The 25,944-nt window shown below is 51.0% G+C and overlaps 8 protein-coding genes across 8 annotated transcripts; 5 read left to right on the top strand and 3 right to left on the bottom strand.

The window, feature by feature from the left end:
• Positions 1 to 1,606: 1,606 nt before the first annotated feature.
• On the bottom strand, positions 1,607 to 5,576 carry N7539_003880 (uncharacterized protein; the record flags this gene model as incomplete). The annotated part of the gene is made up of 4 exons (XM_056933482.1): positions 1,607 to 1,641; positions 1,742 to 5,065; positions 5,148 to 5,335; positions 5,503 to 5,576. 4 exons carry the CDS (start codon positions 5,574 to 5,576, stop codon positions 1,607 to 1,609), a joined length of 3,621 nt encoding a protein of 1,206 aa, XP_056791023.1.
• A 2,288-nt stretch (positions 5,577 to 7,864) lies between these two features.
• Positions 7,865 to 8,633, top strand: N7539_003879 (2-oxo-4-hydroxy-4-carboxy-5-ureidoimidazoline decarboxylase; the record flags this gene model as incomplete). The annotated part of the gene is made up of 3 exons (XM_056933481.1): positions 7,865 to 8,253; positions 8,374 to 8,473; positions 8,580 to 8,633. 3 exons carry the CDS (start codon positions 7,865 to 7,867, stop codon positions 8,631 to 8,633), a joined length of 543 nt encoding a protein of 180 aa, XP_056791022.1.
• A 427-nt stretch (positions 8,634 to 9,060) lies between these two features.
• On the bottom strand, positions 9,061 to 9,899 carry N7539_003878 (uncharacterized protein; the record flags this gene model as incomplete). The annotated part of the gene is made up of 3 exons (XM_056933480.1): positions 9,061 to 9,673; positions 9,722 to 9,770; positions 9,821 to 9,899. The coding sequence occupies 3 exons, from the start codon at positions 9,897 to 9,899 to the stop codon at positions 9,061 to 9,063; spliced, it is 741 nt and encodes a 246-aa protein (XP_056791021.1).
• A 249-nt stretch (positions 9,900 to 10,148) lies between these two features.
• On the top strand, positions 10,149 to 13,451 carry N7539_003877 (WD40 repeat domain-containing protein; the record flags this gene model as incomplete). The annotated part of the gene is made up of 5 exons (XM_056933479.1): positions 10,149 to 10,216; positions 10,395 to 10,599; positions 10,724 to 10,884; positions 11,011 to 11,605; positions 11,688 to 13,451. 5 exons carry the CDS (start codon positions 10,149 to 10,151, stop codon positions 13,449 to 13,451), a joined length of 2,793 nt encoding a protein of 930 aa, XP_056791020.1.
• Positions 13,452 to 14,135: 684 nt separating this feature from the next.
• On the top strand, positions 14,136 to 15,042 carry N7539_003876 (SRP9/SRP21 family protein; the record flags this gene model as incomplete). Its single annotated transcript, XM_056933478.1, has 2 exons — positions 14,136 to 14,207; positions 14,551 to 15,042. 2 exons carry the CDS (start codon positions 14,136 to 14,138, stop codon positions 15,040 to 15,042), a joined length of 564 nt encoding a protein of 187 aa, XP_056791019.1.
• Positions 15,043 to 15,729: 687 nt separating this feature from the next.
• N7539_003875 (ribonucleotide-diphosphate reductase subunit RNR2) lies at positions 15,730 to 17,235 on the bottom strand (the record flags this gene model as incomplete). The annotated part of the gene is made up of 4 exons (XM_056933477.1): positions 15,730 to 16,346; positions 16,416 to 16,749; positions 16,873 to 17,118; positions 17,206 to 17,235. The coding sequence occupies 4 exons, from the start codon at positions 17,233 to 17,235 to the stop codon at positions 15,730 to 15,732; spliced, it is 1,227 nt and encodes a 408-aa protein (XP_056791018.1).
• A 2,447-nt stretch (positions 17,236 to 19,682) lies between these two features.
• On the top strand, positions 19,683 to 19,976 carry N7539_003874 (uncharacterized protein; the record flags this gene model as incomplete). Its single annotated transcript, XM_056933476.1, has 1 exon — positions 19,683 to 19,976. One exon carries the CDS (start codon positions 19,683 to 19,685, stop codon positions 19,974 to 19,976), a length of 294 nt encoding a protein of 97 aa, XP_056791017.1.
• A 1,716-nt stretch (positions 19,977 to 21,692) lies between these two features.
• On the top strand, positions 21,693 to 22,482 carry N7539_003873 (cutinase 2; the record flags this gene model as incomplete). Its single annotated transcript, XM_056933475.1, has 2 exons — positions 21,693 to 21,768; positions 21,887 to 22,482. The coding sequence occupies 2 exons, from the start codon at positions 21,693 to 21,695 to the stop codon at positions 22,480 to 22,482; spliced, it is 672 nt and encodes a 223-aa protein (XP_056791016.1).
• Between the last annotated feature and the right edge of the window lie 3,462 nt (positions 22,483 to 25,944).

Below are 25,944 nucleotides of genomic sequence, written 5' to 3'. Positions count from 1 at the left end.
GATTCCTGGGGTGTCGTGTGATAGGAAAGTCAGGTTAGTGCAAAAGATAAAGTGGGCAATAGAGAGGTTTGGCAGGTGCGGTGATCGTTTCTCGAGTCGAGTCCGTTTGGAAAGGGAGGACAGTGAGTCGGGATACTGATATGCGGATGCGGCAGTGCAGTGGATATGGGTGGATTACCATGTGAGAGTGCATGTATCGTCGAGAACAGTCACAGAGCTGGAGACTGTAAAGCGTAAGGAGTTGGTGCCGTCGTTTGCCTGTTGGATGTAAAAGTCTCTGATGTCGACAGAGTTTCCAGAAGCATTTGATATAGCAACACAGGGTGTGGCTATCGCAACGAGGCAGGCGAGAGTACGGGCGAATTTCATCATCATGGATGCGAGGAAAGCCTGTTGATCTCGTTTTAAGTGGAATTATCCAGTGAATTGAATTGGCAATGTTGTCTAACAAAAAGCTCAAAGATAAAGCACACAAGTCGATGTCGAAAAGTGGTTGATGGAAAATGATGAACAGGTGAAGTCAACACTCTAGCACGGATACACGGGACTTTGAGAGAACTGTCAAGCAGTATAAGGTTATACTTTATGTCGCGCTGATGCGTATCCATGGTTGGTACCGAGCCGGAACTGCTATGTGATGGCCGCTGCTTCCCATGGTCGACCGATGCCAGTCCTCCCATTTCAACCGTGAAGCCAAGAGCCCTTCCTTTCAACACTTCATGGCAGTTGTCTAACAAAATCAAGCAGTACAGGAGCCATAAGATCGACTTGGCCCCTTCAGTAAGGCTCCATCCGGATGGCCTACTTGCTGATCGATCATAGCTTCGAGTTTCAATTTCGTACCTAAGAACATGCAAATCCGGCCGGGTAACCTGTGATATAGCGCTTTGCAATCCCATCAGATCGTCAAAGCTCAAATCAGAGAAGACGGGGTGCTACCCCATCAATTGTTTTCAGCCAAGGGTTTCCACCCGGCGAAGAAGCGATTGCCTAAACCGATTGTATACCACAAATGACAGATATAAAGACGTGTAACAAGTCTGTCAGCTTCCCTAGGCCGTCGATCGTAAGTACCATCGTCTGGTTCAGGACACGATAGAAGTAATCAAGACTCGTGGAATATTGCGACGAAGAACGGCAAACATGCAATGATGCAAACGCTGCTTTTGACCTTGAAAATGATAGCTAGACTAGGAAATGAGGGGGTATACCACGAATATGCTACATACATCATGTGCACAGTGAAACGACAAACAGGGATAGAAAGGAGCCAGTAGCCTCTAGCGAAAAAAAAAACGGACAATATATCCGACAGTGGTAGGTAAGGTTGAGATTTTGTCAACAAGAAATGCGGCCATTGGAGAGAATGCGGCCATTGAAGAGATGGGAATCAAAAAGATGGCCTGGCGACGAAAAGAAGTGACTAGGCTTGATGTGGACCCGCACACTTGCGATGCAATGCCGACGGTACTCAAAGATGCCTGACACAAAAAAGAAAAGAAAAGAAAAGAAGAAAAAAATAAGTATACAAAAGAAGGGAATGCGGATGGTCAAAGTCGAAGGTAAAAGTTATTGGAGAGAAAAGTTCGCTCGTTAGGGTACAAGATCATTGTTGATAAGCGCCGTGAGCATCACGAAGAGCTGTAGACACGTTTATTAGCATTCTGCTTCATGTGCTGGACCACGTGTTCTTTTTGAAACCAATTTGGCAGTGAGGGATAAGAAATGTCGAGATACTTACTTTGTAGAGTCCAAGTCTGTCCCTGCCGGGACTCACACGCGCACTGCAATGTACTGCCATCCAAAAAGTCTAGTACAATGCTATTGGGGAGCTCCTGCATGTCCTCGTCGGGTAAGCAAGGTGCCCGAAACTCAGACAAGTGATAGCGCTTGATCATATTGCGGGCGCTGGTGTCGTGAGCAGCGGGAGTGAGAACCAAATATCCGTCACTATCGACTCGCATGAATCGGCGCTTCCAGAGTAATGTCCCAGGAAACTGTACATTGACTTCGCCAATATCGACGGGCTCGAACAATGTCTGTTCAGAAGAAGAAGAAGCGGACACGACGGTCTCTGCTGGAGGTGAGACCGCAGAGCTCTCCTCCTTGACGGGTGAAGTCAGTGCGCCCACAATGTTGCGGCGAGAGGTCGACGTGATCGACGACACTCGCCGCATCAAGCGAGAGGCACGGGAGTCTTTCTTCTCTTCAGGTGGGGTCACTGTGATCGGGTTCTCCTCCGTTTTGGAGCGCGACGAGATGGACAATCGACTTGCAGGACGGGAGACAGGGCTGGAGTGGAAGTAGGATCCAACAGATGACATCGACATGCTGCGGTCCTCAACCGGACTCACTGTCGCGGGTCTGGCGGCCGTGAGATCTGGTGATTCTGCTTCAGAGACCTCATGCTGCTCCACAGTGAGCGAGCTGGAGGGAAGGCCGAGAGGCTCGGCCTCGGGCGACTGGACTGCGGAGGAATCAGGGGAGGCGCTGCTGTCACGGACGGTACGAGCCGTCACCGAAACCGAGGTCGTTCGGCGATGAGCCGCGGATGATACCGGGCGGACGTCATGATGATTGACGCTGGGTGCACGAGAGAAATCTGGCAGTGTGGTACCGTTCGGGACCTGGACGGACGCACGTTTGCGTAATTCTTCGAACGATGAAGAGGCGGACGGGCCAGGCACTAGAGTTGCTCCCGAGGGTGAGCCTTCGCGAGTCTGGAATTTCTCCAAAGCTTTGATCCGGCTGGAGATACCAGACGACACGTTGATCTTCTTCGCCACTAGGACCGGTGACGGGGAGCCCTTCTCGACATGTGAACTGGATACCGAGCGACCGACAGTCAGAGACTGCCCAGCGGTGGTGGATGACAAGTATGGACCCGAGGCCGCGCGAGGGCCCTTCCAGGATTGATCCCCGCCATTGGGAGACTTGACCGAAACTGGCCTGGCTTCCTCGACGGTGGCTGACCTTAGTTCCTCCATGAACGAATCATCCGACAGCAAACAGTCGTCGTCGGAGAATTCTTGTGCTGGGACCTGGATCGGCTCCAGATATTTTTTTCGCCTTCGGTCCAAGGGCGGTACTGCTGGTGCAGGAGTTGAAGATAATTCCTCCTCTGAAGCGTTCGGTTTGTGCACGACAGGCTCGACAGAGACCTCCACGGGCGTGACTAAAGGCGCGGCTGTGGGGTTACTGCAGGGCTCCACAGGGGAAAGAATGTCAGCGCCGTGTGTTTGGTCAACTTCTGCGAGGCCTGCCTTCGCGGTATGTGCTTCCCTGCGATCCCCGTCAAGGACTGGGTCAATCTCGGATTGTTGCACAGGGGAAGTGGTGTGCTTCAGAGCTGGCGTTGAATTTGGAAAGTTGGCTGCTTCTTCGGTGAGTGGGACCTCAGCGTTGGCGCTAGGTGGGACTAGCTCACCCTGAGCTTCTATTGGGTCAGGGGGTGTGGATTCGGTGTGCTCCGCAGCCGATTCATGCTCGGAAACTTCGATCTCAGGGGAAATCTGCGACGCGGCCTTGGTGATGTCTATGAGGGGTACGGCGCAGCCGAGTGAGGGGTCCGTATCGGCACTTGCACCATACCTGTCCGAGGTTTGACAATCAGAGTCAGACATGATGGACGCCTCCGCATTTCCCGCTGAATCACAGTGCGACATGTCAGACGAAGAAGCTATCTGAATGTCAGGTCCAGGCACATCGTGGCTCATGCGTGACCCAGGCAATGGCACGTCAGAGACGGGCTGTGCATGAGCCGTTGTTGCAGACACCATGTCTCCGAGCTGGACCTGAGCCTTAGCTGTAGAGCCGGCGTGTTGCTCGACCGGTGCCGAAGGTCCGGAAATGATCGCTTGGCCTGTGGGTTCATGCGATGCTTCTAACCTTTGAATCGTTCTCGACGATGGGCCATTCGTCATTCCAAGACACAGAGACGGACCGTGCCTGGTTCCATCCACCGAATCTGCTGGCTTGGAAGCCGCAACAAGCTCCTCCGATTCTGCCTGCTCCTCCTCCTCCTTCTTCTTCTTCTTCAATTCCTCGGCCCGCTTCGCCATCTGCTTTTTCCGTTGTTGCAGGGCTTTCATCAATCGTTCTTTCTCCGGGGTCAAGCCGGACGAGGTCGAAAGGGCGCCTAAGGACTTTGCGCCCGGGGAGAGGGGCGGCCGTGCCAGGGGCACGGACGAAGGAGGGACAAGCAGAGGCGGAACCGGGGGCGCGCGACTACTTGGCTTGATCGCAAAGGCGCTGCCTTGGGAACGAGGACGGAACGGATCGGGAGTGTTTGGAGAAGGTTTGCGCACGGAGGAAGATCGCATACCCGCTGGCATAGGGGCAACCGGTCGCTGTTCAGAATTCCGAGAGCTTCCGGAGGTGCGAGGTCGTCCACTCTGGTCGACGACAGGACGAGGACCCAGCTTCACTTTGTGTGTATGTCCCGCCGCTCGCTCCAGCTCGCGCAAGGACGGTCGCGCCGATTGAGATGACATGCGGATTTCTTCCGAGGGGCGCGGAAATTCGTCGAGGATATTCTTGTACCTGGACTGCTCTGAGGTGATTGACTGCGGAGATCTTGGAGAAATCGGGGAAGTGGTGTCTTCATGGGGCTCTACCGTACTGCTGAACGAGAGCGGAGATCGAGAGCTGGCCCTTGAGGGAGGGATTGGCAGATCGGGAGACGAGTACTCGATATCGCGTGATGGGCTCGAGGGAAATGGTACTAGGGTTGCCACTGACTTCTCCTCCTCTTTTGGTAGTGATGTTGTCTGTCGCGAAACAGGCTGCGTCTGCGTCTGCGGCTGTATTTGCGACAGCATGTTCAAGGCACTCTGGTCCTGCACTTCTTCCTTGGTGGCATTTTCTTCCACATCCTCTGTAATCTCCTTCAAACGACGGCCTCGGACGGAGTTGGAGGCGCAGAGGGCAGACCCCGAGGCCGTGTGGAGCAAGCACGCTGCCGAAAGCGCACTCTCATTGAGATCGGAGGCCGAAGTGATGGGAAGCACCGTATCATGGGGAGTGAATTTGTCCAGCATGGATTGGAACTGCACATTGCTCCGCGCTATTGGGGAAGAGATGAATTCCGGTTAGCAATGCATTCGCGGTCGATGATATTTAATGAAGCAATTGGAACGAAGCCGAACCTAGCAATAGACGAGAAAGTCCCTCCGGCATGTATCGGAGGATGACCTTTCTCCTCCGGTAATGCAAGAAACCATATAGCGGCGAGACTTCGTTGTAGTTGTCGACCGCATTGCGGACATCGGGGACTCCGCCGGTGCCTCGATCCAAGAGGGCAACCTCATCTCGCGCTGTGTAGTGTAACAAGAACCTAGAGTGATGGACCAAGTAATTAGCGACTGGAGTTCATTACATTTACGAAGCAACCTTTCACAATGCGCGGTCCTGCTGCGCATTCACCGAGTCAATCGGAGGGGGCCAGGGAGACGCATCAATCGCAAAGACAGTCTGCGACGCCGTTCAGGCACACACACGTACCATCCGCCCGCATCAGCCAAGGCATGGTGGTAGGCTTCCAGGACCGAGGGGGAATCTAGCCCATTGAGCGACATGACTTGCACGGCATGGAGAGCGTGCCGAGCAGCAAGGTGAGGGAGACCAAGTGGTCTGGTGTTTTTCCAACCAAATGACCTTTGGGAGGAAGGGAAGAGGAGCGGGTGATTCGAGACTCGAGAAAGAGGTAAAAGAAGGGGGGAGGGGGTTGTGTTGGGCCTGGTGTTGTCTCCAGCGGAAGTCCGGGCGGGACAACCTGCTAAAGCTTGCGCTTATGCGGGGGCTCCAATTCACTGTTCAACTTGACATGGCTCATGGCGACGACTGGAGAGATGAGGGCAAGGTAGAGACTGTCTGACAGATACCTATGACGGTATGATCAGGATTGAACGCTATGGTGGTTGGGATAGAGAGGTTGAAGCGATTTGACCATTTGCAGTCTCTAGAATTGCTTTACTGTAAACATCGGAGATCAAGGGCATACCCAGTATTCCTGGACTTTCCACCTATGACTACTAGGCGACCTAGCCGGACAGGATTGCATCTGTCTCATAAGACCAAGTTCCAAAGGTCGCTTAATCGTAAATACTTAGCTAGGACTATCTATGTCTGGGAAGAAGAGCTCAGGCCGTGCTATATAACTAAAGCCGGAAGATGCATTTGGGTGGCTCTGGTTCACGATAAGAGATAGTTCCATCGAGTCAATGGCCTCACAGTCTCTATGCATGTGGTAGTATGTACGCACCGTCGCACAGTACATAGCAAGCAGTTATTATGTGTAGACTTTGGTGGTACTGATGATCGGCCAGATTCACAAGTCAACTCAGGGGTATAGACCGGTTCGAAGCGTCCCAGCTCGGAATAAAGCCTTTGTAGACGGACCTCACGCAATATTGTGAATGGATCATGTCCACGAGCACGTAGACTCTATACCTCTGTTGATTGAAAGCCTGTAAGGTAGTTATGAGACAGGGGGCCATAGACTTGTATGTATCGCTACCAGCATTCGTAGTGACTCCACCTTCGTGGCCATCCTCATTAAAGTCGATCAAATGTGAAACGCTCGCGCGCCGAGTCGAGGCTTTTCTTCCATGGGAAACACGGCCCCTCATGCTTGTACGCTCGGGATCGATAGGCTAACCGGTGGGTTAAGGATGTTTGTCCGAAGTATGTAGTCGCCTCGAAGGACTTGCTGTAGATAAGCCCAAAAATTGACCTGCAGGCGTTTCAGGTATGCATTACACCTATCCTTAAAGCACTGACCACCTGCTCATGTCTACAAGTATGCACTATGCAGTGCATAGTATGCAGTAACTATATAGTATATACTATGTAGTATGTACTAATGTAGTATGTAGGAGTGGTTCTGTCTAGTGGGAGAATCACAGTCGGTCATTAGGCAGTGTAGTATAGCCAGTGGTTCACAATACTATAACTACACTAGATTCACCGCAAGGTAAACAGGTTCTCTTGCGGCGGAGAAACACTGTAATCAGGAGTCGCTGAGTCGGGACTATGACTGAGATAGGTCCGACTTAGTACCTAGTTACCTAGTACCTACTAACTTACCTACTCCTACTATAGATCTAGTATAAGAAAAGTCTTGTTTGGGGCTAAGTAGGCCAAACGGTCAAAGAGAAGAAACTCTCGACTCATCCGTGGGTTTCACTACTACGGTCGGACTTATACAAATTAAGGTACTAAGTCTCAGTAACAGCATAGGCATTGAGGCAGGCTAACGGATGTACTGTACCTATTTACCCTTCAGATGCTCGCAATTCTGGCATTTACCCCTTCGTATACTACTACGAGATTCAGAGATTCACAGTCATCTTGCTGCCAAGTACTAGGAGTTGGGGGGTCATAGGTTGTTACTCTTCAGGTTTTAGGCCATGATAAGCCGCCATGTCCTGATCATCAAGTTCACGATCTTTGGTCCTCGTTAAAGTCATTGAATCACGCTCCTCTTAGAGTCATGCTATGATGATCACGTCATCACAGAGTGTAACAGATGCAAGCCCTGCTCGCAACATCGCAATAGTTCCTTTTGATCCCGAGATTATTGCATAGGCTCAAATAGCAGTGTCAGTATTGCTACGATTATCACTTCTCCGCTGGTTGCCGCCCGAGCAGCAACAGACTCGGCGAACCCCGACGAGGTCAACACCAATCTTCAGCTTAAGAACCGTCTTACGGCAGTCTTGAATTATACAATATTTCTCTCCTTCCCTCACTTCATCACATCCCGAGAACATCAGGTACCTCTGGTTGGAGAACGCCCAGACACTTACATCCACGATATCCCAGTCAACTCACGTCCTCACGTCAAGTGACATCTCCTTCCAGTATGGCCAACTTGCCCTCACTCTCACAACTGCCCTCTCAACCACAAGAGGCCCAGTTACGTGTGCTCGATACGCTATTCGAGCCCTCACCGGAGCTTCATGAACTGGCACTCCCCATCCTCAACAAACAGCCGTTCACCTCATATACCACCCTCATTGATGCGGTCGGAAGTCAAATTTCCGCCCTGCAGTCCCCCGCGGAACGCAAGGTCTTGTTCGGCATTCTGGGCTCTCATCCGCGGCTCGGTCGCGCTCCAACCAACCCCGAGCATCTCAGTGAACTCAGCAAGAAAGAGCAGGCGCAATTGAATACGGGTGCCGAAGAGCAAGCGCAGAAATTGGTGGCGCTGAATGCCGAGTATGAGGCTATATTTCCCGGATTGCGATTTGTGTAAGTTTTGACTTTTGATCTTAGATTATGTTTGCAAGCTCTCCCGGCTTGAGCCCAGACGAGCAAATATAACTCGAACGCACGGTAGTAGGAGGTGTTTGCTAATCTGAACTTCGGTAGTACTTTTGTCAACGGACGCAGTCGGGAGGTGATTATGGAGGAAATGCGCCAACGCATGGACCGGGCCGACATGGAAAAGGAGATCCATGAGACGATCGAGGTATGTCATAGAGACCGATCGGTCCAAGACGGAAGAAAGAGCCAAAGAGAGCCACTGTGCATGATTTGCAGAACTGAAATTGAACTAATTAAACCTACCCTCTTAGGCCATGTGTGCAATTGCCAAGGATCGGGCGCGAAAGCTTCAATCGCGCATCTAGCAGGTTAATTAGATGCTTCCATCTGAGATCATTGGAGAAACACTCGGAACCTCACTAGGACTGCTGTCTGAAGATCTCTTTTTTACTGATCTCCAGAGTTCTGCCACAGCAGAACACATGTCAAAATATCGAGCCCATTAATCTCGACGATACAACTTCCCAACCTTGACCATCTGCCCTCAATTGTCTAATCAACTATCTCAAAGAAATCTGTCGACAAACTTCAGTCACGTGGGCAGAAATCAAGCTTATGGACAAGCTCAGTCATGTGGATATGACATGGATGACTGTGCTTCGGAGAAGCCTCGCCTTGAATCTGGCCTTTAATTCATTTTGAAAATCCCTCAAAGCTTCTTGATCCCTCCTTATTACCATTGGCCCCGCACTCTATTGAAGCCAGTCCAATTGGCTTTGGTAGGATTTAGAATCATAGCACTAAGTAGTAGTAGTAGTAGTAGTAGTAGTAGTAGTAGTAGTAGTAGTAGTAGTAGTAGTAGTAGTAGTAGTAGTAGTAGTAGTAGTAGTAGTAGTAGTAGTAGTAGTAGTAGTAGTAGTAGTAGTAGTAGTAGTAGTAGTAGTAGTAGTAGTAGTAGTAGTAGTAGTAGTAGTAGTAGTAGTAGTAGTAGTAGTAGTAGTAGTAGTAGTAGTAGTAGTAGTAGTAGTAGTAGTAGTAGTAGTAGTAGTAGTAGTAGTAGTAGTAGTAGTAGTAGTAGTAGTAGTAGTAGTAGTAGTAGTAGTAGTAGTAGTAGTAGTAGTAGTAGTAGTAGTAGTAGTAGTAGTAGTAGTAGTAGTAGTAGTAGTAGTAGTAGTAGTAGTAGTAGTAGTAGTAGTAGTAGTAGTAGTAGTAGTAGTAGTAGTAGTAGTAGTAGTAGTAGTAGTAGTAGTAGTAGTAGTAGTAGTAGTAGTAGTAGTAGTAGTAGTAGTAGTAGTAGTAGTAGTAGTAGTAGTAGTAGTAGTAGTAGTAGTAGTAGTAGTAGTAGTAGTAGTAGTAGTAGTAGTAGTAGTAGTAGTAGTAGTAGTAGTAGTAGTAGTAGTAGCTACTAGCGCTTCACCAGTCAGAGTCTGTTCCACCCGCTCAAAATCCTCACCAAATGCAGAACTCGCCCTCTCGGATCCCGGAGCCCTTCGGCGATCGCACTGTCCCGGACAAGACTCGAGTGGGATGCGAACGAGCTCCACCGACCCACGGTTCTCGCACTGCGCACGAGGCGGTTTGATGTCATCCACGACATCCGGCCACTCCCGTTTGCCGCATATCCAATCCATCGCCGGAGATCTAGGTTCTCGGTCCCAGCAGGCCTGGTATCAGTCGCCTGCGGATGCATACCCAGATCACTGAACTATGGGCTCGCTCGGAGAAATGACCGTGAGAAGAAGGCTGGAAAAGCCAATGAGGAAGTAGGCGGCGGAGAAGGCAGCAGTGCAGCCATACCCAGAGCTGTGGGAGAACAAATAAGGAAACTTTCTCATGACGAATCCTATCCTCCTCGATTCGTTCCTTCCTCATTCTCTCTCATGGACTTGGGCCTCTTCATGCGATCGCCGCGAGTGATCCAGCGGCGGAGAGCACCGATCAGCAGAGAGTGCGTTGCTGCACAGCTTCACTGGCCCGAGGATTGATGAGCTCAGGAAATCGAGACTTCTTAGAATGTCGAGACCCATAACGAACGGTGCGTGAAATGGCGGACCTACTTCCTTCCATCCTCACACTCTTGCGCCACGTTGCCGACATGATTGACCGCGTCTTGTGATACCCGCAAGACGTTTGCTTGAGATCGACACTGACACCTACTTTTCCTTCTCATCGATAGGCGCAGACTCAGGCGCATCAGACGCTGCCACAGCCTCCCAAATTGACCAGCACGATTCGCAACGGCGGAACCGTCGATCAACCACTGCCGGAGGAGGCGCGCCGTCCGCTTCCACCTACACTTCACCAGACGCTGCGATTGATCCTCTGTCACAGGTAAGCAAGCCGAACGCGTCCGCCGATCATCAAAGTTGATCGACGTTCCGGGCACGGTGCCGAGTCACCAGTAAAACCAAGTCTTTGAACATGGGCTGACAATGATTTCTCGCCCGAAAATCAGCATATCATTCAGCGAACGAACACGCAAAAGTCTATCCCTCACAAGTTGCTGGGTCGGGCCTCATCCGAGGCCGAAGCAGGAAGCCATGGCGGTAATACCTCAAAATCAGGTGGTCTTCAGGGTCAGTCTGGTTCAATTTTGAATGACCCCAAAACGAAAAAGTAAGTCCTTCGCGTGCCAGAGAAACATTTCATTCTCCTCGATCTTGGTCAGAGACCTTTCAAGTCACTCTTGTTATTCCGTGGCCTTCATGTTCTGTAAACCAGAATGTCTGTTCTGACCACAAGGGGGGGTTTCCGCAACTTTAGGAAAGGAGCTTCCTTATTGAGCCGCCTAATCCCTGGAAAGAAGAAGAAGAAGAAACAGAACCAGGCTCCAGGGGCAGCAGAAGAGGAGGAGGCCAGTGAGCCTGATACCCCGCGAATATCAATCGACAAGCTGAGCCCCATCGGGCTCGTCCCTCAGCATCCAGGACCGGCAAAGTACATTCGAAATCGAACGTACGGCAAAAAAGAGAAGGAGTTTAATCGAGTCTTTCTGGCTCAGGAGTTGTTTGTCGGTGGGAATACGTCTCCCCAGACCGCGGATCGACGAAAGTCATCTTCCTCAAGCAGCCCCAAGGATCCCCAAGCCGGTGGTGCTATCTGGGCTTTGTCGTTTTCAAAGGATGGGAAGTATCTGGCTGCTGCTGGGCAAGACCAAAAGGTCCGAGTGTGGGCAGTGATTTCCACCCCCGAGGAGCGAGGAGATGTTCGTCACCGGGAAGAGCCAACGCGGCCCACTGATCAGCCACCACATTTTCAAGCACCTGTATTCCACCCCCTTCCTTCTAGAGTGTTTGAAGGACATACAGGAACTGTAGTAGACTTGAGCTGGAGTAAGGTATGAGAAAAGAGGCCCGGCCAAAGCGGTTTCTATCTGTGATCACGGCACACGAGGAGAGCGAGCTGACACTTGGTGATAGAACAACTTTTTACTTTCCTCTTCCATGGATAAGACGGTCCGATTGTGGCATATCAGTCGGAACGAATGTCTCTGCACCTTTCTACACACGGATTTCGTCACATCTGTTCAGTTTCACCCCAAAGATGATCGATTTTTCTTGGCTGGCTCGCTTGACGCTAAGCTGCGCCTTTGGAGCATACCAGATAAAAACATCGCATTCGTCGCCACAGTACCTGATATGATCACCGCGGTATCGTTCACACCAGACGGGCGGTACGCCATAGCAGGGTGCTCAAATGGACTTATTAGTATTCACGACACAGAAGGGTTGAAACCGAGAGGCCAGATTCACAGTCGGTCACTTCGAGGGCGCAGTTCACGAGGGAACAAGATCACCGGCATTGATACGTTGGTTGATCCTGTAGATGATCCTCATGGCGAGATCAAGCTCCTAGTGACGAGCAACGATTCTCGCATTCGGCTATACAACTTTCACGAGCGAAACGTCGAAGCCAAGTTCCGCGGGAACGAGAATACCTGCAGTCAGATTCGAGCCAGTTTCACAGATGACGGCAGGCATGTCATTTGTGGAAGCGAGGATCGCAAAGCATACATTTGGCCCGTTGAGGGCAGACAGAATGACGACGATAAAAAGGCGGTTGAAGTGCTGGATACGCACTCCTCAATCGTGACTGTCGCTATTGCGGCCCCGACTTCGACTCGACAAATTCTGGATTTGACCGATGACCCCATCTATGACATGTGCAATCCAACGCCAGTGACCTTGGAGGGCGTTGATGAGCATTCACAGCAGTCTCGCCTTCAATCACACGCATCACCAGAAGAATCTTTAAGCAGTGACGGTGGACGTCGGTCGTCCGAGGCCCGAATCGCCCTGAATAGGAAAGAGGCCTATGAGTCGTCTAGCTATGCCGCCCGCTTCGGAAATTGTGCAGGGCACATCATTGTGACCGCGGATTACTCTGGCAAAATCAAGGTCCTGCGACAAGACTGCGCGTATCAGAAACGGCGGCACGAAAATTGGAGCGCCACTTTCGCCATTTCACGTCGGATTCTGCGCCGGTCGAATTCTCCTCGCAACAGCGTCGCGTCCGGTGGCGGCAAAGACTCGACTCACAAGACCACATCTGACCGCATTCTATCCTGGCGCGATTCCGTCGCTGGTCACGGCCGTAAAAGTAATGACGGCTCACGCCAAGGCTCCCGCACATCATCTCCACACCCTCGCCGTCGTCCAAATCTACTACCAAGGTTGTCGTCTCGGCCTTTCAGCTTAGCGCCTGAGGAGTCTCGCTCAGTCATGACACCTTCTGCGCCCCCTTCGCCAAAAGAAAAGACCCAGGATCTCGACAGGCAAGGCGACCCTCCCCTCATTCATGAACCGTCAAAAGAAAACCCAGAGCCCTATGAAAAGCCCGTCAGCTCTCGTGAATTTCTTGCAAACAACTTTTCCAAGGAGAACCCTCTCTGCTTGCAGGGTGACCACAGCTACGCATTCTGGAACAAGATCACACAAGGCGCCCTGGCCATCAAAGAACGCCAGTCAAACAAGCTTCAAGTCCCGAGTCGAATGACTTCCCGCAGTGAGCGCAGTGGAAGTGTTGCGACGAGTCATCTGAGCAGCGAAAATGCTTCCTCAATAGCAGGGGAGGAAGACATTTTGCGGTGTCAGCAATGCCAAGGGTCGAACTTTCGGGCTGTGAAAGCGAGAGATGGTGGCCAGAGGTTGATATGTGCGCAGTGTAATTTGGCTATCGAGTGAAAGCCGACGGGTTTTCATAATTTATTACTTATCACGACCAAAACCTGTACATTAGTTGATGCGTCGACGGCCTTTTTGATACGTGTTGAACCCCAAACGATTTGCCTCGTGGTCGAATCTTCGCGCGACAAAAAAGAGGCATGATTGAGTAATTGCAATGTGAACGTACTGTGAGCCATGATTAAGATTCTCATTATATCAGTCACATACTAGGTAGAGAGGTCAATCATGACTTATACGAGCTTGGTGCTGTACATCAACGATGTGGTAGGGGATCAAGCCCACGGCTGCCAAGACCTGGAAAAAAGTCCGCCGCTAAATGAAGGCGCCAAACTAAACTAACCTCCGTGTCCGTCCCCAGACGCATCCTCACCTCTCCTACTTGTAGGGCCACACACACACACACACACACACACACACTGCACCTCCTCCGCAGCATCCCCGAACCCACCCTTTTGCGCTGAACTTACGCAACGAGCTCAGCGTCTTCTTCCAATTCGAGTGCCGCTTCCAATCTGTGCAATTGAGGCCTTAAAACATCTTCTCCCCAAGAAAGAGGCACTTTTACCCCGCGTGCGCGCACTATCTCCGTCTACACGACCATCTCCCAAAAGAAAGGGGAAAACGAAGTCTGAAGAAAAGGGAGACATACTGCGAGACTTTCTTGTACGCAGATTTGAAACGATGCCGTACTTTGCCACCTCCCAGGCCTTCCTGGAGCAGTCCGCCCAGCTATTAAAGGCATACCCTGATACGGTACGTTGGCAGTGAGGATTGAACTTGGCCCCTTCTGAGTTTCCTCGTGTGATGCATTTGCATTCTTGTATCATGCTTTGGCTACTATCTGCGATCGGTGTGATCAGGCTCCTAGCGGGCTTGACAGCTCTGCTCTTGCACCGAGGAAGTCGGAGGTCATCCATCCCAAAGGAAAGCACGAGGGACTCAAGAGATGCAACCTCGAGAGAAATGAGAAGAAAGGGAGACACACCATTATGCACACACACACACACACACACACACACACACACACACACACACACATAAAACCACCCTTGCCAAATCAGCACTAACCATGATTCAATTCCAAACCACCGTCCAGACCCGGATAACAACAAAATACCACTTCCCCACCGAAACACCAGGCGCCCGCTCCAAGCGCGCAAAGTCCCTCGCCCGCAAAGAATCCTCCGCCGCACCCTCGACACAGTCTCAAGCTCAAGCACAGCCATCCGCGCCCGTGGCCGCTCTCACTCTCAAAACATACAACCCCACCGCCGGCATCGTGCTCCAGTATCAGACGAACAAGATCGCCGAGGTCGGTCGGTTGATGCTTGGCTTAGGAAAGTTGGCGAGTGGTGCGGATCTGGAGAGTCTCGGTTTGTCGGCGGGATCGGCGGCGGCGGCGGCGGCGGCGGGGGGCGATGTGGAAATGGTGGATGCGCCGGTTGAGGAGGATGCGGCTGGTGCTGGTGCTGGTGCTGGTGCTGGTGCGACTGCAACTGCAACTGCGGCGGGGGGATCGAACGGGAAGGGTCAACAGCAAAGTCAAGGAGGGAAAGGCAAGAAGAAGGGTGGCAAGGGAAAGCGGTAGTCAAGTCTGTCTGATTGATGGGTTGAATCTTGAAAGGCGCCAAGGGAGAATTGTTATTCATCAAGCGACATTAGACGGCGGGCTATGTCGAACATACCAAAATTAGGGAAGCTGCTTTTCACGCGCACTGAGGTAGTAACTGCCATGACTGAGAACACATCGACGAGTGTCTTCGAATTGATGTAGGTACTCTCAAGCTCGGAGAGGATTACACTTGAAAATGCATTGTGGGTGAAAAAAACAAATGGGTTCAATCTCAAAATGATTGCTATATTCTTTACATTGAACACTCAGGTACCTCACACACATTGGAACAAGTTCTTCAATCCGAGAACGATTCAAACACACCGCCATCCAGCCCATATTAGACAGTGCAGGTCATGACTTTTTGAGATCCGACCTGGCAAACAAAAGTAGGAGACAACGGAGAATAGAAATAGAATAGAAACCCAACACCTGAACCATGCGTAGCCAGCAAAGACAGGACAAATCCAGACAATAAAATAGACAGGTGACATGAACAAAACAACGTGGAATCGTGGGAGTAACAGTGCGAGCCAGGCTCTACAGCTGAAAGGGTATAAAACATTCAAAAGGGGAGTGGGTCAGAGGGGGGAGGGGGGAGGGGCGCAGAAAGGGAAACCCCAAAAGAAATCACAATCCTCCCAGAGGCGGAAGAAACAGCGTCTAGAAATCCTCGTCGAAGCTGAGGCCATTGTTGTCCTTGGGAGTCTGCTCACCATCGGATGAAGCGGTAGTCTCCTTCTTGGTGGAGGCCATGACACCGGCCTTTTGGTAGTCACCGACACGCTTCTCGAAGAAGTTGGTCTTGCCAGCGAGCGAGATGGACTCCATGAAGTCGAAGGGGTTGGTGGCGTTGTAGTACTTCTTGTTACCAAGAGCAACCAGCAGACGATCGGCCACAAACTCAATGTACTGGCACATGAGCTTCGAGTTCATGCCCAAAAGGGCGCAGGGCAGGGCATCGGTGAGGAACTCCTGCTCGATACCGACAGCTTCAACAATGACATCCTCAACAACCTGCTTGCTGGGGCGGTTGTTCAGGTGAGAAAACAGCAGACAGGCGAAGTCGGTGTGGAGACCCTCATCACGAGAGATCAGCTCGTTGGAGAAGGTCAGACCGGGCATGAGACCACGCTTCTTGAGCCAGAAGATAGAGGCAAAGGAGCCCGAGAAGAAGATGCCCTCAACGGCGGCAAAGGCGACGAGACGCTGCGCAAAGGTGGATTCGCGGTCAGAGATCCACTTCATGGCCCAATCGGCCTTGCGTCTGATGCAGGGGACTGAAAGTTGGATCATTAGCGTCTGAAAATATGACAACCAAGAACGAGGAAGCTTTGTTTTTCACGTACTGGTGTCAATAGCATCGAAGAGATAGGTGCGCTGCTTGGGTTCCTTGATGTAGGTGTCGATGAGGAGGGAGTAAGTCTCAGAGTGAATGTTCTCCATCATGATCTGGAAACCGTAGAAGCAGCGGGCCTCAGGGACCTGAACTTCACCGCTGAACCGCTCCAACAAGTTCTCGTTGACAATGCCATCGGAGGCGGCGAAGAAAGCCAAGACGTGGGAGATGAAGTAACGCTCATCATCGTTCAAGCGGTTGTGCCAGTCGTGCAGATCCTTTGACAGATCGATTTCCTCCGCGGTCCAGAACGAGGCCTCGGCCTTCTTGTACATCTGCCAAATCTATGGAAGTAAAAGAGATGGACCTGTCAGCTCTTATCTCGCAACGAACGGAATCCATTGAAAAGAATTAACTGAACGCGTTCGATCCACTTTACGCGTAGACGCGTCAGCGACGTGACTGACCTCATGATACTTGATGGGGAAGAGAACGAAACGGTGGGGATTCTCCTGGAGAAGCGGCTCGCTGGCCTCCATCTCCTTGATACCGGGAGCCACCTTGGGGACTTCCACGGCCTTCTCCATAGGCTTCGTGACAGTCATGTCGGCAGCCTGGAAGGCAGTGGGGGTGTTCTCTTTGCCAGCGGACTGGAAATCGAGCTTCTTCATGGGGGAATCGTTCATCTTGAGGTTTTCGAGGGAAGACGCAGCCTAGAATGAGAGTGTGTGTCAGTTCTGACGGTCTTTTCTTTGAGACGCGTCGCTTGGGTGCAGAGGCGAGATGGTGACATCACGTACCTGCTTCGAGGGAGTGACTTGGGAAGCCATTGCGTGATTATGTGATGTGAAGGTTGTGATCAATGGAAGAGCAAGTGAGAAGGACAGCACAAGCACCACAATCAAAGTCAAGATCAGAAGCTCTGAGGAAGTTGAAGTGGAAGCGTGAAAGAAGGGGGGGGGAGAAGAAGAATCAATTAAGTAGGCCGCGGACGTGAATCTTTTAGCGCGACGGGTGCGCCGGTCACGTCGCACGTGACCACGCGTCCGGCCGCGCTGACCTCAGCAGCCCCTCCGGCGGGCCGGAGGAGGTCGCGCGGGCGGGACGCAAGGCGCGTCGTCGTCGGTTGCAACCAACTAAATAATTCATCTGCGGAATTACGGAGATGCCAATGCTCCCAAGCCCAAGCGCGGTCTCATCCCATCATGCCACCGTTTCCCAGCAACTTCCGGCGTTCTGAAAGAGCAGCCGACCCATGACTGTGTGGCCTGGGGTTTCATTTTGGTAGCCGCGCCGACTACGTTGCAGTATGCTGCATTCAATTGAAGTCTACTACGCGTTGAATACAGTTTAGGAGGATCTCTTGATGATTGGCATTGCGACTGCGGCCTCCACAAAGCCCAGCCAACATGATCTGAACTGGTCTCCAACTGTATTACCCGCTCCTTTTCTTGTTTGTGGCGCCTCTGAATAAGGCACAAACCTTGTAAATCGATGGACGATGATGAAACGCGCCAGAGAATTCGCCTCTTCCAGTAAGACCAGTTCGAGCTATGACCAGATCAACAACACGCGCCCGGACCTGCAGGACGCGTCGGTCCCTTAGCGGCGCAGCTGTGCGAAGGTCCCACTTGGGTTGACGGGGCGAAGAAGGATCCATCTTGATCAGGATCAGATAAGCCATGAGAAAGACGATGCGTGGGGCGTCGACGCGTTCATCGGCGCAAAGAAGACGCGCGCTGTCATAGACCTGGCTGGGCCGAGAGTATTCGATCTGCTCACATTTCAGTGATTCCATGAGATAGACAGTTTGTTCAACAATCCCTGTGCTACTGGAACAGTGGAAATCTGAAAGTAAAACACACGGTCCTGGCGAGGTACATCTGAGGAGTCGTCAGACTACTCATGTAATTCTCATGATTTCCACAATGCGGCAGGCCTTTCAATGACAGCGCGGATGAAGCTATGCACGTTGTGATAGACGCCTTGTTCATCACTGATCTTGAGGAGAACTCGTAAATCATCTGGGTCAAAGGGGCCCACGGCCTCCTCCCGGAAGAGGTGTCCATTGATCGAGATCGCGTCGAGGATCGGGAACCGATTACCTACGACTACCTCATCATTTCAAATTGGTAGAATCAAGGTGCGGGGCTCTCAATGAAACACCATCACGACATTCCTTCCTCACGAGTCACAGATTTCTATTCATCATCGTCAAATTCAACTGCGATTCTTTCACAAAGTGCGCAGGCATCGTAGAAAAATGGACGTGTCCACGGCGCAACATCTCTCTTCCCATGGAAGACTTGAGACCCACCGACATGGAACGTCTCACGGCTGACCTTGAGCTGTGTGAGAGAAACGAGGGTGAAATTGCTCGGGAGCGGGAGAAGTGCGATCTCGCCTGCGGGTGGCTAGTATACTATATCAAAATATATAAAAGAATGAAGAGTGAGGGGGTGAAAAGTGCGAAAGCAATCAAGGCACCTTGGAAGGTGATAGAGAAATCTCCTTCTTGACCTGTAGACTTTTTTCATACTCTTCTTTCACTCGGTCTGCGCTCCAAAAATATCATCCCCAAAAATCTTCCAGAAAGATCCTGCAAAGGGACCATGCTAGTAGATCATCCAAAGAAGACGTATTGTATGCTGACCTATTCGGTAAAGGAATTACATGGGTGCTTAGAAAATGGCGTGAAACCTGCCCGCTGTGCGCTGATCTACGTGCTTTATAAACGTATAAATGTAGAAATGCATCAATACCGAGGGTCAATACCTAGTGAATTCTTCCTTAAGTGCGCTTCTATCAGCCACTTCCTATGATTCCACTGATGTTCATTCCTGCATTTGAGACGGTGTAGAGAGTGGTGTCTAGATACATGTTAGTCGATGCAGCCTTCAAGACCGCAATAACAAGTGCATAGGCGTTGGAAACAGCTCGATTTATCAATAGTGTCGGGCTGTGCCATGAGACCAACCTGTAATAGTGAAAATCGACGCAGTAATTTGCTCCATCATCAAAGGTGTCAAGTGTCAGACACCCCTCGGCACTGAGCATGTGCATCGCTGTCAGCGGATGACAAGGAAATTTGGAAACGTTGGGGCCTGGGTAATTCAGGAATTTATACGTAGTATGTTACATGTAAGACTGTCTCATACTAGGTTCACGTCAGCACCAAATTTCCCTCTATTCGATTGTCTACGTATCCCCAATACCCTAGTCATTGATTGCATCCAACCATAACACATGCACACTATCATCCGTTGGAATTCTCGCCATGTCTCCTCAAATCATCACAATCAACTACACTCCCGAAAACCGGCTCTCGCTCCAGGACGCGACCACCAAACAACCGCTCGGGAGCTTTCGGCTACTGCGTGAAGGGGACCGCCAAGTGCTGGTCAAGTTCTGCAATGAGGCCTTCTCAAACGAGCGGGTGGGATCAAGCATGGGTGAGAAGGTGCAGGGCATTGTCAGGCGACCGTCAACAACGGGTTCGTGGAATGAACTCGGCGATGTTGAAGATGAAGCGAGGCACAAAGTGGTACATTGGTACGACCAGGTCTCATGATATCTTCCGTACCTGCAGCGACAGGAATCGACTCGTGGTGATCCGTCATGGAGCTGTTGCTGACGACCGGCTTGGCAGGAGCCGTGTGTCTTGTCGTGTATGCCCTCGAAAGTGTGAGGAGGATGCTTGGGATTGTATATTCATCTTGGCGCTGATGGGAGTTGCCGAGGTCAACAGGTTGAGGATGATGGAGTCTGGGTGAAACTCCGAGGTAGGTATTCAGTAAACAGGTAACACAATTGACAGGATGCTATACAGTATATCGCTATCTAGGTAACCTGAATCAAGTCACACTCATTAGACCTCCGTTATATCGGTTCAAATGATATGATAACGTGTCGTGTCTTGATCTGAAGCATGGGCGGCGTTTGAGTTGTACCCTGCATCTTCTCTTCCACATGTGGTCCCGTCGCACGAAGTGATTGATAAGGACGATCCCCGGGGTTGGTACATCATGCAGCATCAGGTTGAGCAGCAGTGAGTGCAGTTCAAGTGGACCATCATGCTTATATGGCCTCGAACAATTTGGAATTGCTCTGCGGACTATCTTGCCGGGCTGCCAGCCGTCCCAGATCTCGCCTGATGTCCTTGACTTGTCTACGTTTGGATGTTATTTGAGTTGGCAATCTATGAAGTGAGCCTCTACGTCATTTCCATCCAGACATTTGGGGTGCGATCAGATCTGTATGCAAGTGTCCCCGAAGGAGGTCTGACATACATGCGACTGGTGGATTGGATTCTTCACGCCTGACAACAACCATGTGGGGGACACAAATCCATGTGGCCTTGATAAGATGATTCCAGACACTTATTGAATCTGGAGATGTTTTCTCTTTGGATCGAAGCCTGCGTCGGTTCCGGCCGCCTGGTCGGTTTGATCCGACATGCGCCAGGACCTCCATGGCTCCTGAACACCTCAACCTGTTGGATCCCCGTCTCGCCAAGGTCGAGGTCAGTCAAGATGATCTCGTGGACCACCGGACACTGGCGGTTGATGCAACGTCGGACCGAGGCAATTATTGACCTGCTGTGGGGATCGAGGTTCATGAACCATCGGGAGACAATGGCGTGGTGAGGATCACCTTGGCGTCACGAACTTCGTGTCATGGCATCCAGGATCCTGCACCGCCGATTTTTGGAGTCCACCAAGTTCGGTAACCCCGTCCGATGCGGGTCCCGGAGGTCAGACCCTTTCTGGTTCCCCACGAACCTTTTGACAAGTTGATCTCGAACGGAGGGGACGATCACCCGTTTCACCTGGCCTGATGACCTATCGGTTCCAAGCCTCGTGGGGTCGTCAACCACTGGCTCCACGTGTGACTGGTACCATTCTGATGTCGTGATCTCGAACTCCTGGGTTCTGCTCTGAAACGCTCTGAAACAGGACCCCGTCGAAACACCCAAGAGTGTCGAACGGGCATCACCGGTATGTTTGTTCCCATCTTGGACCCGCGATTCCATGAACTATTGAATATCTGACAGGTCAGGCGAAAGCTGGGATCGAGGGCCCGGCCCCCGGTTCCCTCGGGGCTGAATCGTCCCTCTCGTCCGGAGTTTGCTTCTCTGCCAGCCAAAAAAAAAAAAAAAAAAAAAAAAAAAAAAAAAAAAAAAATATAAGGAGGCCCCAGTACGCTGCGGGGATGGATATACAATCAAGACATCTTCAGTGGCATTCAGGCATTCAGACTACCCCAGAAGCCAAACTTTGCGGTCATCATGAAATTTTCCCTTCTCGCACTCGCCCTTGCAGGCCTTGGAGCTGCCACCCCTGTCACTTTGATTCAACGCCAGTGTGAGTGTCTATGGAATCTGTCCCTATTAGAAGATCATGGAGCAAGCTAACTCGTTGCGATGTTTCACCTTCAGTTGGTGCCCTCTCAGGCAACGAACTCCGCGAGGGAGAATGTCAGCCCGTGACTTTCATCTGGGCTCGCGCATCCACCGAGCTGGGGTTGATGGTAATTATCCCTCGAAGCAGATTCCCTTACGGTCACCTCCCGTGCTCACCTCATCGCAACAGGGACAATCCGTCGGTCCTGCGGTTTGCAGCGGCTTGAAATCCGCCCGATCCAGCGGTGTTGCATGCCAGGGCGTTGGGCCGCAATATACCGCCGATCTACCCAGCAATGCCCTGCCAGATAATACTTCGCCCCAGGCCATCGATGAGGCCATTGGCCTTTTCAAGCAAGCCGTGCAGAAGTGTCCCAACACTCAGATTGTCGCTGGTGGCTACAGTCAGGGTACCGCCGTCATCGATGGCGCGATCTCCCGACTCCCCGATAATGTCAAGGAGAAGATCAAGGGGGTCGCCCTCTTCGGCTACACCCGCAATCTCCAGGAACATGGGCAGATCTCCAACTTCCCCAAGGATCCGGTCAAGGTCTACTGTGCTGTGGGCGACTTGGTCTGTTCCGGGACATTGATCATCACTGCAGCCCACTTCACGTATGTGGCCAATGCCGCTGATGCTACCCAATTCCTCGTGTCGAAGCTGGCTTCTGCCTGAGGCGATATCTTTTCTGGTCCAAGATCGCGTCTGAAGCAGGGATGCTTGGACAAGACAAGTAGGGCTTCACGCTCATGGACGTCATTGGCTTCCTTTGATTGCATTTTCAAATTCCGGGTGAATCGAGTTTAACCTGTATCTAGTAGTACTGCCTACTGATGTGAGAGTCCAGGGGAGAATCATTAATCTCCCAACTGTTGCCGTGGAATCTACCAAACCTTCTTCCTTCTCTGATTTGGTATAAGCTCCACATCACATCGACTCTGTCTCCCTCGATTTTCTCTGCTTTTGCTCGTCGACGGTCAAGGATTCGCAGTACAATTCTTCCCCTTCAGTTGAACCCTACCCAGTGTGTGAGTATTGATGAGAAACTTACCCCGACCCCTTAGATGAGCATATGGTCCATCATGACCATCCACAACGGGTATTTCGGGTGACTTGATAGACAGAGTCGGCAAAATGACACTATCGGCGATGCTGACAGTCCAAGAGGGAAGAGGGCCACGCCCACGGCGGAAGCTACCCTACGCCGCAAAGTGAATCGCCATTGTGAACCTCGGACGACCTGTGAGAAGCCCAATTAGATGAAATATATACGGGTCCATACATACGTTGAATCATACGCCGGTCTGAGGGTCCAGTGTTTGGTCTGAGTATTGATAATGTAGACAGTGGAAAGAAGCTGAGTTGAGTACGGTCAAAGACCTGAGGTGTTTCATGGGGGGGGGGGGGGCAAAAACTCCTCTCTTTTTCCTCTAAGCCTTCATAGTATCCGCGATCACATGCCAGGTTTCGTGCTTGACGATCTGACAACACATGACACCATTGCCAAAATGAAAGGTGTGACGGGGCCTTTCTCAAAATTTCCAATTTCAATCACAATCAAGCTGGCGCGAAGCAATGACCTCCTGAATCTGAATTTCGTGGTCACCTCCAAGACGAGTTCCACGATTCATCACGTCATGCTCGTGTGTATTCGTGTATCTTTTGCAAAGATCGTTACACCAAGCCGATGATGATCTTGATATATTACGAGTGTGTCCATGCTGGTGATGCGATAGGTAAAAGGACAACACTGATGGAATGCAGCTACAGTCGGGGCAGCTGCACAACGTGAGAGAGGGATGAGGTGTGAGATTGCTCCTATGGAGAGATTCCATCTAGACTATGGACTGCGGTGTGCGGCAGTATCACATGCCATACCAACAAACACGTGAGCGACCTGGAGAGAAACATGAAGATGGAATGGAAAAGAGGCGCATCCACATCATGTTAATGGTTCTTTGCGATCCAGTCTATTTCATGCATACACTCGTCAACTGTCCCCCTCTTGGTCGAATACACGAGTTCTGTGGCAACTTACCGGGACGTCAGATTATTGAAGGCTAGATCGTCTGACTAAATGTCTAGGTCCTCGCTATCCCAGATCAAGAACAACCCCACGATACACGCAATGATTCGGAGAAACTTTTCCATGGTGCTCAACCCACTCAGCTGAATTCAGTCAAGCAGGAAAAGAGACTCCAATCCCGAATGAAAACTTAGACTCTATGTCACCTGTCTTAGGGGATTAGGTGTTGTTATGGGGCCTTCCGTGGGGCGAATAGGCGCTTTCGAAAACATCGCGCTGAGGCCTTTATTGAATTCTTCCATCTTCTCTGCGGAACCCTCAACTTGTATCATGACGCGTTGGGGTCAAACCGATAGTGTCTTGGTACTAATCACTCGGACCTTGACAAGAGGTGTGCATAGTCCTACAAGTTATTTCCTCATGCTTATTGGTGCCATTGCTAGCGATTGAAACCTACTTTTCGATGAGCTTGCGTCTACCAACCGGAGTCATTGAAGTCTAGTCTCCCGACGCGAGTGGGATCTGGAACAGACACCGCTAATTATCGGTACGCTTTTGATGGACCCCCGTGATCTCACAATGCAGATCAGAGCGTGGCCGTCTCATACAGGTAAAGCACCGCAAGTTTGACGTCTCGCAAGTTGAAGCTTCGCTGATCTTTGGTCTCATCGACGGGTATGAGGTACCTTGGTCAGTTTTCCTCGGCTTCTTTGCTTGTGAATCCTGCACTAGAGCCGGTATTGGATTCTTCCATGAGTCTGGGGCTACCTGGTACCCTGAAAGATTGTCACGAGTGTGTTCTTTCCCCTGATATTCTAGATCTCCTGGGTCATTAGGACGAGTAGTAAGCTGATAGCTCTCAAGACATCTGATTTTGACAAGATGGCCCACCGTGGAAGTGGCCGTGTCCTTACTTTGGCGGAATGGATCAGAATACAACCTTTGGGCCCGTCCTTTTGACTGCGCTTTATGCAAGTCCATCATTCAGCTCATATGGCAGAGTTCAAGGCCAGCAGTAGAAGTTGTCCACCCTCCTTCCAATTCTCCGGATAACGCGATGTTTATCGGGATTGCCCCCCGCACAATTCGGAATGGACCACACGGCGTACGAGTCTTATTTGAGAGAAACAAAAGCTTGCCAACTTGGGAATTGGCATTTGTTCGATCCTGCTGAAGATTGAGCCACCATGTCTTTCATCACTGTACACCCGGGACTCACTTGGATGGCGGATGGGCCTGACTCAATTAGATGTCTTGTCCTGCACCAGGAAGCAAAGATACCTGTCCCGCTATCTGACGAGTACAGGCATAGGTAGTAGTAAGTAACTAGATATGGTGTCCTTCCTCCAGCCGACTACGCCAATTATAGTGAGTGGGTGCTCTGAGCCTCTCTGCTGGGGTCAATGCGAGTACATAGCCACATCCATTCATACGTTTTGGAAAAGTCAACACAGGCCCAACCACGCTCGTTATCCAGGTTCCAGTAGTCAAGAATTTGAGTTTCAGCCTAGAAAATGCAGGACACATAATTTTCACATCTTGCTACAACATCATAATGGAGCCATGTCACAGTCTCAGGGAGAAATAAGGGTCAGTGGAAATACTCGATCCATGACAGGTGACAGGTGACATGCAACACGAGAAAAAAAACTGTCATGATGGCTGCTCCTTGCGAGTCACCCTATCATGCGAGTGATGGGAACTACAGTACGTGGAATGTACAGCCATGCAGTGCAGTCACCTCCAGATGTCGTGTTTACCGTTCATCCCCTCCCAAAGTCCAAGTGAACCTCAGCAAGGCAACCACGCTAAGCTGGATGCAGATCGAAACATCGAGGCACATCGAGGACAAGTTTCTTTGGATCCGGTCGTGGCTCGTGATTTGTAGCTTCAGGCTGCGGATCACTTCAAGTGGGATGTTGATTCCACTGTATATCGTACGCCCAGATCACCGGTACTCACCAGAGACGATCCGCCATTCTCGGGCACGTTCGGGCACCCTGAGAGACAAAAGCGGACTGAATTCTGGCGATCATCAAGTCCTAGTTTGACTAGCGAGACTCGTTGGCGGAGGCCACTATGATGCATGAGAAAAAAAAAAGCAAAATTCA

The sequence above is a fragment of the Penicillium diatomitis genome, assembly GCF_028827545.1.
Source record: "Penicillium diatomitis strain IBT 30728 chromosome Unknown utg000004l_segment0_segment0, whole genome shotgun sequence".
Lineage (NCBI taxonomy): Eukaryota > Fungi > Ascomycota > Eurotiomycetes > Eurotiales > Aspergillaceae > Penicillium > Penicillium diatomitis.
This window is presented reverse-complemented; position numbering and strand designations above follow the sequence as displayed.